This window comes from Trichosurus vulpecula, chromosome 7 (genome assembly GCF_011100635.1).
Source record: "Trichosurus vulpecula isolate mTriVul1 chromosome 7, mTriVul1.pri, whole genome shotgun sequence".
NCBI classification, from domain to species: Eukaryota; Metazoa; Chordata; class Mammalia; order Diprotodontia; family Phalangeridae; genus Trichosurus; species Trichosurus vulpecula.
The window spans coordinates 169,090,663-169,103,813 of NC_050579.1; the positions used below are offsets into that span (position 1 = coordinate 169,090,663).

General features: G+C 33.8%; 1 protein-coding gene across 1 annotated transcript in view; it reads left to right on the forward strand.

The window, feature by feature from the left end:
- The window catches only part of ASCC3 (activating signal cointegrator 1 complex subunit 3), a 399,622-nt gene that overhangs the window by 305,349 nt on the left and 81,122 nt on the right, over positions 1-13,151 (forward strand). The window contains exons 35-36 of the mRNA XM_036767945.1: positions 7,958-8,069; positions 9,486-9,620. Coding sequence (XP_036623840.1) covers positions 7,958-8,069; positions 9,486-9,620 — 247 coding nt within the window. The remainder of the gene's footprint in view (positions 1-7,957; positions 8,070-9,485; positions 9,621-13,151) is intronic.

Below are 13,151 nucleotides of genomic sequence, written 5' to 3' on the forward strand. Positions count from 1 at the left end.
AAGAAACATTCAGCATAAAGTCGTCAAAGAAAAAGCTATGGTTAAATATGTTAAGAAACTTACCAGGATCCAGAAATCTAAGGTGGATGGGAAGAACACATTTGCCCTTCAAAAAAAACAAACAAACAAACAAAAAACAGTTAACACCTATGCAATACTGAGCTTCATATGTGCAAAAGGATCATCCTTAATGATCAATATAGATTATGCAAGGAAATGGTTAAAACTGTACAACACATCACAACAGGCTGCAAAATCTTAGCACTTACCTGATACCTGGCAAGACACAAATCAGTGGCTATAAGTTAAATATCAAATGCCTGCTATCTTTCATGCTCTGACAGATGACAAATTGCATTGGTACAAATAGTGACCTGAAAATATCCTGGAGGATACCAACCGGAACCAACCTCTTATCATGGACTGAACTGTTTACTCACAACTGTTTAGAGGAAACATTGACCCACAAAAATTAAGAACTGTTTTTAATAGAGATCATCTTGCCAAATACTCATAATCCTCAGGTTATGTGTAACAAAGAACTTTCAAAATATAGAGACATAGCAAAGATCAAAATTGTATGGAAACAGTTCTAGGTGCATATCATTCCTGTTATGCTGTATGCTACTAGAATTGTGCTGAGGATGCACAACAGTGAGCCTAAGAGGAAATGTTTACATTTTAATACTTGTATTCAGTAATAGGTACCTTTGCAATTGTCCATAAAACATTAAATATAAAAGCAATAATTATGATCATCCCCAGACCATCAAAATAGATATGAATGAGGTAGCAATGACAATAACCCTAACAAGAGCATATTTTTATACTATCTTAAGGTTTTCAGAAGAACAGTTTTGTGAGGAAGGGAGAGACAATGTGTGACTATGTTACAGTGGAATGGACACTAACTCTGTAGTTAGGGAACCCAGGTTCAAATCCCGTCTTTGACACTACCTGTGTGACTTTGGAAAAATTATTTAGGTCTCAATTTCCTCACTTATAAGATGAGGAGACTAGATAAGATGACCTCTGAGGGTCCTTCTAGCTTTAAATCTATGATACTGTGATCCTGTAAAGTGGATTTTCTTGTCCTGGGGTCTGTCAACTCTTTTTTCTTTTTAACATTTTGACAACTGTGTTTCAGTATAATTAGTTTCCTTTGTAATGCCATGCATTTTGTATTAAGCATTTAACAACATTATTCTAAGAGGTCCATAGATCTCACCAGAGTACAAGAGAAGTCTCTGACACAAAGAAAATTAAGATTCCCTTCAAAAGAACCCTTTCATATACATTCTTCTAATCATTTTACTTAGGAAAGCTATAACTCTGGAAAGCTGTCACTTGCTCAAGATTACATAGCTAATTAGTTTAGAATCAAGTCTGGAATCTAGTTCATCTGATTCCAGTCAGTCAGTGAACATTTATTAAGTACATGCTATGTGCCAAGCATAAAAAGAGGCAAAAGACTGTCCCTGCCCTTAAGGAGCTTACAATCTAATGAAGGAGACAGCATGCAAATAAATATATACAATGCAAGCTATTTATAGCATACATAGGAAATCATTAACAGCGGGAAGATTCAGGAATTGAGGGGTTGGGGAAGGCTTCCAGTAGAGGGTGGGATTTTACATGGGGGGAAAGGGGGGAGCACTTGATTATACCAATTGTCAGGATTGTGCATTAGGAGGATAACAGGCAGGAAGATCAGTTGGAAAGCTATTTCTTTAGTCCCAGTGAGAAATTACAAAAGCCTAAAATAACGTGATAACAATGAGTGGAAAGAAGAGCACTAACACTAGAGGTAATGTCATTGCTGTGAATACTCTGATACAAATCACAACCCATTCAGGACTTCTCATTCTATGCAACTCTTGACCTCGTCCTTCCTCAAATCTTCCACAACAGAGTCTACACAGTGTGTCAGGCCTCTTAATATTTCGTGTATTCCACTGGAACACATGGTTTGTCTTTCCTTTATCCCTTCTTCTTACTGCATAGCTGGCTTACATCCTTTCCTAGTTATACATCTCTCTGAAAACATCATTCTTATCTCTTCCTGCACAATTCTTGACTAGTAATATCTTACAGCCTATTTACGTTCACCATGCTCTTCCCGTAGACCCTTGGATGACTCGTGAATTAATTTGAGGGATGGGGGGGGAAGAATTAGATCTCCCCATGTTGCCCAGGCTAGAAGGGCATCCATCAGCTTCTCCCAGGCCCAGTCCCACTGCTAATCACCACAGAAGCTTTAACCTGCTCCATTTTCCACGTGAAACAGTTTGCCCCTCCTTAGGCAGCATAATGGCCCCCCACTTCTAGGGCTTACCATGTTGGTGTCTGGCTTGATGCTTTAGCCTTACTGCAGCACCGAACTCCCAAATCCCAAGATCAACAGTTCTACCAGTCTCATCCTCCCCAGTACAGGGACTATAGCAGTGTATCACCATATCTAGCAACTTAAAATTTTCAAATCTTGATAGTCCCTGATTCCCAGCCATTCAGCATTTGTGGAAGAATACAATATGAGTATTATAAATTGATATGGAAATTTAAAGCAAATTCAAGCCTGGTACACAGCACAAATAAGTTGTATATGGGGATGATGTTTATTTTTATTTTCAGTTGTCTTTGATATGTAATTCAAAATAATTATTATAATAACTAAGTGACACTCTGATTGCCTCCCAAAAATTGCATCTGTTTTTGTTACATTCTAAATACTTCTAAATAAATGCAACTTGTTATATTTTATATTACATATAGAAATATGAGATAAATATGTGTAGTTTTGATATAATTTGCAATATGTCCATATGCAAATAGATATATGTACGTACAGATAGTATGTATATTTTATATTTAAATATAGCTAGATCTATGAGCTACTGTTTTCAGAAAATATAAAATCCTCCAAATTGAGTTCTGGATTCAATTTGAGTAGGTCAGTTTTACTTTCTTTATTCTCCTGAGATAGCCTTTTAAATAATACTAGGACAAAAATGTTGTGGTAGTTTCAGCTGTCCTTACAACCTACTTTCATTATTTGTGTCATTATTACTGCTGCATAATCTGAACATAAAAAAACATGGTGTTGTAACAAATGACTTCCCAGTCCTGACAGTTATAGCAGCAGCATTTCAAGACTGATGAAAAATTTCCCGGAGAGATCTTTGGCCAGGTTTACATAAACTAAACAGGAAACGATTGGCACTATCTGCATTAAATCCAAACTGTTTGGAGTAACTTTATCTGTGTTTTATGTTGCTGCAAAAGACTCTTTATCTTTTTTAACTGGTAAAATTTCCATCCTTTCACAGATTAGAAAAATAATTTCAGGTTTCATGTGTTGTAGTTCTTACATGATTTCTCCTTTGATAACAAATTTTAAGGATAATAAAAAAAAAGTTAGTTTCAGTTTTTGATTGTTTAAATTTTATGTACTTTGTGAATTTTTATGATAGGTAGGGGGTGTGTTATTACTTTTTCCCAATGGACTACTAATGGAAGTTAGCTTGTCTAGTCCATGTGCTAGATGCTGTCAGTATAAAACTGCCTTTGACTTTCACACCTCTCAGGGGACGAGTAATTGTTGTGTTCAAACAGCCTGTAATTGTGATCCCGCTGGCTTTCTCAGTACGCTTCTGGCTATTAGAATCATTAAACAACTCAGCACCTGTTAACAGCATTGTAAATATTCAACCCTGCTTGTGTGCAGGTTGAGTCCAATATAGAGAAGGCTTACAGAGCCCAGCCTCATAAATTAGAGCTTCTGACAAGTCAATTATTGTGAAACTGGGTTTCACTGTGAAATAAATGAAATAGCATGCTGATAAAAAGGTAGGCTGTCTGTTTATGGCAAAGGGAAAATAATGATTAGATGATTTCAATGCAGTGAGCATGAAACTGCATTGTGTTTATTCTTTATCTGTAATTAAACAGTTGTAGAATATAACAGCTTAAGATAACCCATAAATTATATTTTTCCACTGTGAAGAGTATACAATGAAAACATGCCTTTTTTACTTACATGCTACTTGCTTTTTAAATTACTGAATAATTTCAATAGTTGTCCTTATTGAAAAAATGATATATAATCCCTTCCAAGTGACTACATAAATAAATACAGACATATATATATATATGTGTGTGTGTGTGTGTGTGTGTGTGTGTATGTAAGTATAAATTGTTCAGCCAGCCTTCAGTAAGTAGAAGCTTACTATATTAGTCTACCGCAAGAGGGTATATGAATCTAAAAAATTGTTCTAAGTTCCCCAAAACACTGTAATACATTTGTTTCAAAATTATATTTTCAGCTAGGAAAAAAGGAATTTCCATCTGTATCGGCTTCAATTACTTTTGTTAAAATGTATACTTCCAATGTAACTTTTATAAAATCTGCATTTCAAATGTCTGATTTCTTTTGTAAGATGTGAAAATAGTTTAAGTGGATCTAGAACCCCAGCCCAAGTAGTGAGAAAAACTACACTTTTTCCTGTAGATTGGTTAAAATAAATCACTAATACGTCGCTATAAGAAGTTTCACATTTTTTTGTTCAAAAGGGACAAGGTTTAAAATAATTGCCTTTATTAATTATTACATCATAGATTATAACTTTGAAAGTCTACTGTTCTGAAATTTATCAATTACACATTTCTAAATTACTGTCATTAAAAATATAAGTATTTTAGTATAAGCGTCCTTAGACATGATATACTGATATGTTATTTAATTCTACTTCTTTCCTCATCACACATGTTTCTACATATACATAATTAAGCAAATTTTGAAAAAAAAAATGATCTTTATTGAAAGGAAGCTTCTCAGTAAGAAAATAAAATGATATGTTGCTTGGAAAAAATGTGGTAACAGTTTTCTAGCAAGTCAGTCTATTTCAGTGCAGTTCTCCGATAATGTGTTACCTCCTCTGAGACATAAGTTTTCAGTTAATTATCCTTTTTTTTTTTTTGGCAACAGCTTATTTTAAAAATGTAAGAAATGTAAGCTATGATCTATTTTACCTATTTTAAAGATAATACTTAAAACCACAAAATCATTCTCATTTTTATAATAGACTAGACATAAACATACTTCATCTGTAACATGTATATCGTTAAAGCATATTATGTGAAAGACAAAATCCAGAAGGTATAAATTTTTTAAAATACAAATGCTGAATTACTGATGAACAATAACTACTGGAGACACTGATGATTTTAGAAATCTTTTTGGCCTCAAAATGACACCATTAAAGCAAGAATAGTCAGGACATTTCAGTGTTTTTATAGGCTAATTGTGTATTGAAATCTTCTAAATCAGTAGCAATTTGATGACTCAATATGTTGCAAATCCTTCTCATACTGTTTTCTCTTTTTAATTGCATCAAATTCAAAAATGTTTTTTTTAAATACTTTAACTGGCATGGGTGTTTTCCCAAATAGTTTCTCCCTTTTAGCTTGTTTAAATAGTACAGCAGAATAATTTCTTTGCTATACAACTTTTACTAGCAAGAATATCATAATGCTACATATGCAGCAATTCAATTACATTTTCACCAATGTTTTCAATTTAGAAGTAACTTCTTAAATGCATATTAGTTCAGACAGCTGATAAATACAGCATTAAAAAGTTTATAGGAACAGCAAAGCCAAAAGAATGTGGTGAGCTGTCATTGCCAAAAGTTTGGCTGATGAATTTCATTTTTCCGTAAAAAAATGAAAGAGAAAAATGTTTTTAATAACTCCAAGTAGCTTGGGATATTGTGTCTTTCAAGAGACTTTACATGACCTGTATTTTTATTTTTACTTCCAGAACAGAAAAACATTTTTCTCACTAAAGACTTTTTTCAGTTGTTTACCAGGACAGGAACTAATTTCTCTCATGCTTAACTAATTTTAGTCTTTTACTTTTTTCTACCTGACTGTAACAAAATCCATTTGGTTTAAATTATCTGCAGAACTAGCTTGATGTTTAATTGGTCATCATTACATTGATAAATGTTTGTTTTAGGACAAGACTAAAGATTTTTCAGGAAAGACTTTTAATTTTTCAAGTGATTCTAAAAGTTTAAGAAAAAATTTACTTAATTTTTATCAAAATTAAAATTAAAATGAGACTTTTTGTATTACTTTGCTATTGCTTTTGGGGGAGGGGTTTAAATAATTAACATATGATTGTACTCTGCATAGATAAATATTGAATTACAGTATATTTTGCCTTTCTCTTAAACATTGTAACAACCATCTCAGTTATTTCTTCGCCTTGCTACTTTTCATTATAATGCATATCTGTCAAGGGACTAATGACAAATGCACAATTTAGAATTTCAGAAAAGAGATTGTTATCAGGCTTAAACAATGGCAAAACCTCATATTTAGAGATATTTTTACCAAATTCACAAATTATTTCTAATTTAAGTATCTCTATAATCTGAGTCCAAGTATGTTTATTTTTAGCATTTGTTTATAGAGTATTAGTGAGCCCATTTTCCTCCTCTTTGAGGGGAAAAAAAGGAGACATGACTGATGACAGTAATACTGCTACTCAGCATTTCTAAATCCTGTGAATATTTATGTTGTGAAGTATCTAGTCCCTTTGCGGGCCCACTGTCTTTATTTGAAAGTCACCTTTTTTTTTTTTAACCAACTATGAGTATGATGTCCTTTTTCTACAATAGGTTTAAAGTCCTCTGTCTATGTTCCAGCTTTGGGAATAACTAAATTCCACTACCCTAATCCCAAATCTCTTTTCCATTTACTTTTTCTTGGGGTGGTGGGATGTGGAGACAAATTTTCACCTTGCATAGTATAGAGTAGCAATCAGAGGATTGCTATAACTGTATAGAGATAGCCACTCTGCTTTTGGACCTTTGCCAGAACACACATTCTTCCCAATCATAGGGATTTATAAAGGGTGATGATATTCTCTAGAGGGTGTAGAAAGGTGAAAAAAGGTCAAATACATGCCCTTATGATTATTTTACATGCATAACATGCAGCCAGCCCTGTGAGCTTTGTGTGTACTCTACAGAACCAAGTTGGATTTTTTTTAAGCCTGATGAAGCACCTTCTAGGCCCAGGATGACATTTATTCATTTAATGCCATTGGAATAGTAATTTACCAAATGACTCCCTTGGGCCCTAAATGGTTTATCCACCTCAAAAAGTGAGCAGTTTATTCTCAGTGATTAATTCACCTATGAGAAGTTCACTCTTGTCAATTAATATAACAGTTTTATTATATGATAATAGCTCACTCTGATCAGAGGTTTAGATACACAATTTTAAAAATAAATTATTACTTTCCCACTGATAACATTATAATATCTTTTAAATATGAACTATATACCTAATTTAGTAGTCCTCAAATGTATTTACCACTTATTAAGTGCTTACTATGTTCCATAAAGCTACCTGGGTAAGTTCTTTCAGGGCAGGGATTAAGTTTACTCTAAAGTTTCTGTATCCATTAGGCCTAGCAGTATCTTTATAGAGTGGGTAATTAACTAATTATCTCTTTTTGTATTCAGAATTTTGTCTGCTTCATGTAGTAAAATCTATATCAGTAATTGAGTGAATGGGTGATGGTGGTAGTGGTGGTGGTGATGGTCATTGTCATCATCAGATGACAGGAGTGGGGGGTGGTAACCTTAAAACAATGTCAACCACTTAGTTACCCCTAGGGCAGTGACTTTAACCAACTTACCAACCAAATCAGTTGATGTTATTTTACAGTATAAGTTTGCTCATCTGTAAAATGGGGATAATGATTTCTGGCTTTGTTTCTATAAGTTTCTATGAAATAAAACACATGTTTTTAAATCTTCAGAAAAACACTACATAAAGTTAAAATATTTTTATTTAAGATTATTATTAAGATTAATTTTAATTATGATAATGTAATATAAAATGCCTTAAAGCTGTTAGTTGTAATGATTTTGTTCTTTTCTAGTTACTATAACCTGGATGATGTGAGCCATGAGTCCATGAACAAGTTCCTTTCAAACCTTGTGGAGAAGGCCCTCATTGAATTGGAATACTCCTATTGTCTTGAAATTGGAGAGGTATGTATCATGTTGACTAATATGACAGAAAGGGAAAATGACAAGTATTTGAAGGGATGTGGGAAAATTAGGATGCTAATATGTTATTGGTGGAGTTGTGAACTGATCCAACCAGTCTGGAAAGTAATTTAGAACTACGTCCAAAGGACTGTAAAACTGTGCATAGCCTTTGAGCCAGTGATACCACTACTAGGTCTGTATCCCAAAGAGATCAATTTAAAAAAAGAAAAGGAAAAAGACCTATATGTACAAAAATATTTATAGCAGCTCTTTTTCTGGTGGCAAAGAATTGGAAATTGAGGAAATGTCCATCATTTGGAGAATGGCTAAACAAGTTGTGATATATAATTGTGATAGAATACTATTATTCTGTAAGAAATGACAAGCAGGATGCTTTCAGAAAAACCTGGAAACACTTACATGAATTGACGCAAAGTGAAGTGAACACAACCAGGAGAATATTGTACATGGTAATAACAATATTGCATGATGATCAACTGTGAATGACTTAGCTATTTTTAGCAATACAGTGATCCAAGACAAATCTGAAGGATTTATGATGAAAAATGCTATCCACCTTTAGAAAAAGAACTGATGGAGTCTGAATGCAATTGAAGCATACTTTCTTTTGCTTTATTTTTCTTGCTTTTTTTGGGGGGGGGGTATCTGTGTTTTCTTTTACAACATGACTAATATGAAAATATATTTTGTATGACTGTACACATATAATCCATATCAAATTGCTTACCATCTCAGGGAATGGGGAGGTCAGGGAGAGAGAGAATTTGGAACTCAAAATTTTTTTAAATAAATGTTTTTTAAAAAATTGCTTTTATGCATAATTGGAAAAAATGCTTGAAAATTTTTTAAAAATTGGAGCGGTACGGCTGCAAGTCAACATCAATTTAAATTTTAAAAGTTTCCTTCTCCCTTTGGAGAAAGGGCTTCTGTATTGCCTTCCTAAAATTCAGCCATGTTTAAGAGACTGCTCGGCAACAAACATGATTCAAAGTGAACTTCTACCCCCAAGCATACATTAAGACTTGTCACCAGGATAGTTTACCAAGAGAACGTCAATTAGGTATTATTATGTTTTAGATACTTTTTGTAAATATAAAAATAGAAGTCTTCTTTTTTTTTAAGTGCACTCCATATCATTTACAGTTTTACATATATATAGTACTTCAGCTATATTTTGGTGAAATTGAGTTGGTGAGCTGGTCTACGAACCTAACCACAAATAATAATAACATTGTTTCTATAAGGAAAAAAATATGTTCTTACTGTAAAACATCTGATTTTCAAGTAAGCTTTTGGAACACACTCATTTTGAAATAAAAACTACCTGTGTTTTCTTTATGCTGCATTTTAAAATCTGCTTTTTATTCGTGGAATGTTTCATGTGTCTTAAAACAGGATAATCGTAGTATTGAGCCACTTACATTTGGCCGAATTGCATCCTATTATTATTTGAAACACCCAACTGTCAGGATGTTCAAGGATCGTTTGAAACCTGAATGCAGTGTGGAGGATTTGCTTTCAGTTCTGACTGTGAGTTTCAAATTTCCTTCATGATATCATTGTGTGTTGGATATAAAGTGTATATTTTAAATGTAGTAATTCTTAGTTGTGTATAGCTTTGACTAGGTTAATGCCTCCCATGTAAGAAGCATTCAATGTTCATCAAATTAGATTTTTAAAAATTAAATTGCTTACTATACTCAGATCTTAAATTCTTAACTTTTAAGACTATGACCAAAACTAGTTGTATTCCTCATTAATATATCACCTACGATGTGTTTTGATTCTTCTTTAATCTGGTGATGTGGTGAAGTAGAACGAGCCCTAGACTGGGATTTAGAGAACAGATTTTAGAGACTGCCACTAACTGCCTTTGCAGCCATGAGTTAGTCATCTGTACCTCTGAATCTCAGTTTCTTTATCTGAGCAATGAAGTAACACTTTCCAACTCCAAAATCTTTTGATTCTAAGATACTTTACATTGTTACTGGTGCAAATTACTTTACATCATTACTAAACTCATCCTATGTTACTTTTACCATTGAGTTAGAATTTTTACCCAGCGCCAAATAATTTTGCAGAAATGCTATTTTCTAAAATAGCATTTTAAGGAGAGATGACATTTTTCTTTGTATTTTTAGATCACTATAAACAACTTTCTTTCCTCCTGCCTTTATCTATGTTTTAAAAATGGGGAATTGAGGCTGTTTAAACAGGAAAAAAAAGAGAGGAGAATGTTTTCTATGGTCTGTCTTCTCACTGGCTAGATTATTTCTTAGTATACTGTCTTCCCCATGCCTCTACCTCTCTGTATATGCTCTGAGATCCTATTCAAGTCTTAGAATTTCTTTAGTGCTCCATTTGCCAGTGTGATAACACTTTCTTTTATCTTTTTTTGTATAAACACAATGCCTAGCACAGTGCCTGATGACCAATAAATGCTTGTTTGATGTATTAATTTATGGATACCACATTGATCTATTCTCAGTTTACTACATGTATGAAACTAATATTATGGATAATCAACAATATCAGATGAAAAACAATTTCTCTTCTGGAGAATGGCTTTACCATTATTTTACAGAATATTTTCTTAATTATATTTTTCTCAGGATAATACTGAAATTAGTGTAACCTCCTCATGTAGGGTAAGCTATCTGATGACCATAGGAATCAGTTCAGAATTGTGATAAGTAGAAGGAACCCAACATAGGATTTAAAATTGAAAACAAGTAACAAACACAGTGAATTTGTAGAATCAGCATGCCGATTTTGGAGTACATTATATGCCAGAGAAAATTTCAAGGAATTTTGTAAACTACAAAGGCAGCCATTTATTTATGTCTTGTCCTTCAGCTATCTCTGCATAAAAGTATCCATCAAAAAAGAGGGTACATCCTGATCATGATGGTAGGTCATTTCAGTCCATCATTTCAGAGGCTTTGTTTAAAAACAGTTACCTCAATCTGAGGATCTGTTTTTATCAAAATAAACTTAGACCCTCTATGAGTAACCAAAAAGTGCATGCCCTTTGCAGATACACATATAAGGCACATTTGTCAACATACACTACTTTTAAAAAACTTCATAATCAAAGCTAACACAATCTGGAATTTATATAGCATATTTCACCAAGAAATTCAATCTTTATCACCGAAAATAGCTAATCCTAAGATATCACCGTTTGGATTATTTTACTTCTTTTGAAAAGAGAAAGCCAAGCAGCTAAAATACTGCATGATTCACCCAACTTACACCTTGGTATTTCAGAGGAATTAATTCATTAATTAGGAGCTTGCAATGTGCTAAGCATTGTGCTAAGCACTGGAGGAATTAAAACAAAAGTGATGATAGTCCATTCTAAGGAGAGTTAGGAGGATGGTGAGTGGAACCATAGGGAAGTAGATTAACAGATACACTCTTCCTAGTAGTAGTGGTAGTATTGATTTGATGATAGTCCCAGAATTTTGGGAGGCTTGTGAAAGACACGGCTAATGGAGAGTGGGGTGAGGGAATTGAGAAATAGCATAACTGGAGCATCCAACTTGGCATAGTAACCCACACATAAATTACCTCAAACCAGGACCTCAGGGTAGGAGTTCCAGAGCTGAAAGGTCTAAAATATCCAGGGTGTGATTTCTAGTCCAGGCCATGAGGTGGCTGGTGAGAAGATGGTAGAGGAGTAGACAACTCTTGTCAGCTCATCAATGTAGGTACTTTCTTCAAAGACAGAGATTTTAACCCATCCGTACCTTCTTATTTTATGTTAGTCTTGTCCATGGGTTTCCACAAATCCTCTAGAAGATCTGCATACTAAAAGCCTTCTTCTATATCTCTTCACATTACATGAATATTAGTGGAGCACATTTCCTATCCTTCACACCACATGACCAACTCATCTCATTTTCCATTAATCTCTTTAGTGGTTTTTTTGTATGTGTTCAGCATTAGTGGTTTTTTTGTATGTGTTCAGCATTAATAATACATTACAGCCTATTTACAACCACCATGTGTCTCTCCATGGTCTTTTGGGCAACCTGTAGTTTTGATTGATTCATCAAAGACTATGGTATTCCATAATTTATAGTCATATAGCATTATTGGAAGAATACTTTTGTTTAAAAAATGGATTCCTATTTCAGAGAGTTTTGGAATCATTTGTGTGTTGTCTTTCCCTTTATATTGTAAGCTTGTTGAGGGCAGGGATTGACTTTTTAGTTAATTGTATCTTCTTTGCACAACATACGCACTTAATAAATGTTTGTTGGATTGAATTGGATTGAAAGTACCATATGAGTTCCATTCTCTAATATAAGGCAGTCTACTCTCTTCCTTCTATTCAATTATAGCCAATTTTGTTGTCCAGCTTCAGGAACTTTGTTGATTGATGTACTGATAGACTAGCTCTGTGTACTATCCATTCAACTGTATCAGGTAGTCTGGTCAAGAGGTATATTTCATCTGCTTGGTTTTTACAAATGGATAGTTAGCTGAACTCTTGAGAGATTAGGAGGCAGCTATATAGCACAGTGGATAGGGTGCTGGACTTGAAATCAGAAAGACTTGAGCCAAAATCCTGCTCCAGGCATTTACTAGTTGTATAACCCTGGCAAGTCACTTAAATTCTCTGTCTTTTCATCCTTATTTAATAGTAACATCCACCTCACCAGGGTTGTTGTAAGGATCAAATGAGATAATGTATGTAGAGCACTTTTCAAAATTTAAAGGTCTGAAAAAAATGTTAGCTTAAAAATGATTATGGATCTTATTTAAGAGGTTTTCAGTATTCTAGATCTTAATGCATACTGCACAATGTCATCTGCAAAAAGCATTTTAAGGACCCCCTCTTCCATTTGGATTCTGTAATAGTGACAAGAACCTTTGTTGAGCACGTATCTCCCTGTTTCATTTCTCATTTGATATTACTCATCGGGGCACTATCAAGCAAAGTTAATTCTGTTGCTAATTCTATCAAGAAATCTGTTATGACCTTAACGTGGTCATTGCAAACATCTTGTTTGGAGAATGCATCTTCCACTGCCAAATTGAATCAAACACTAA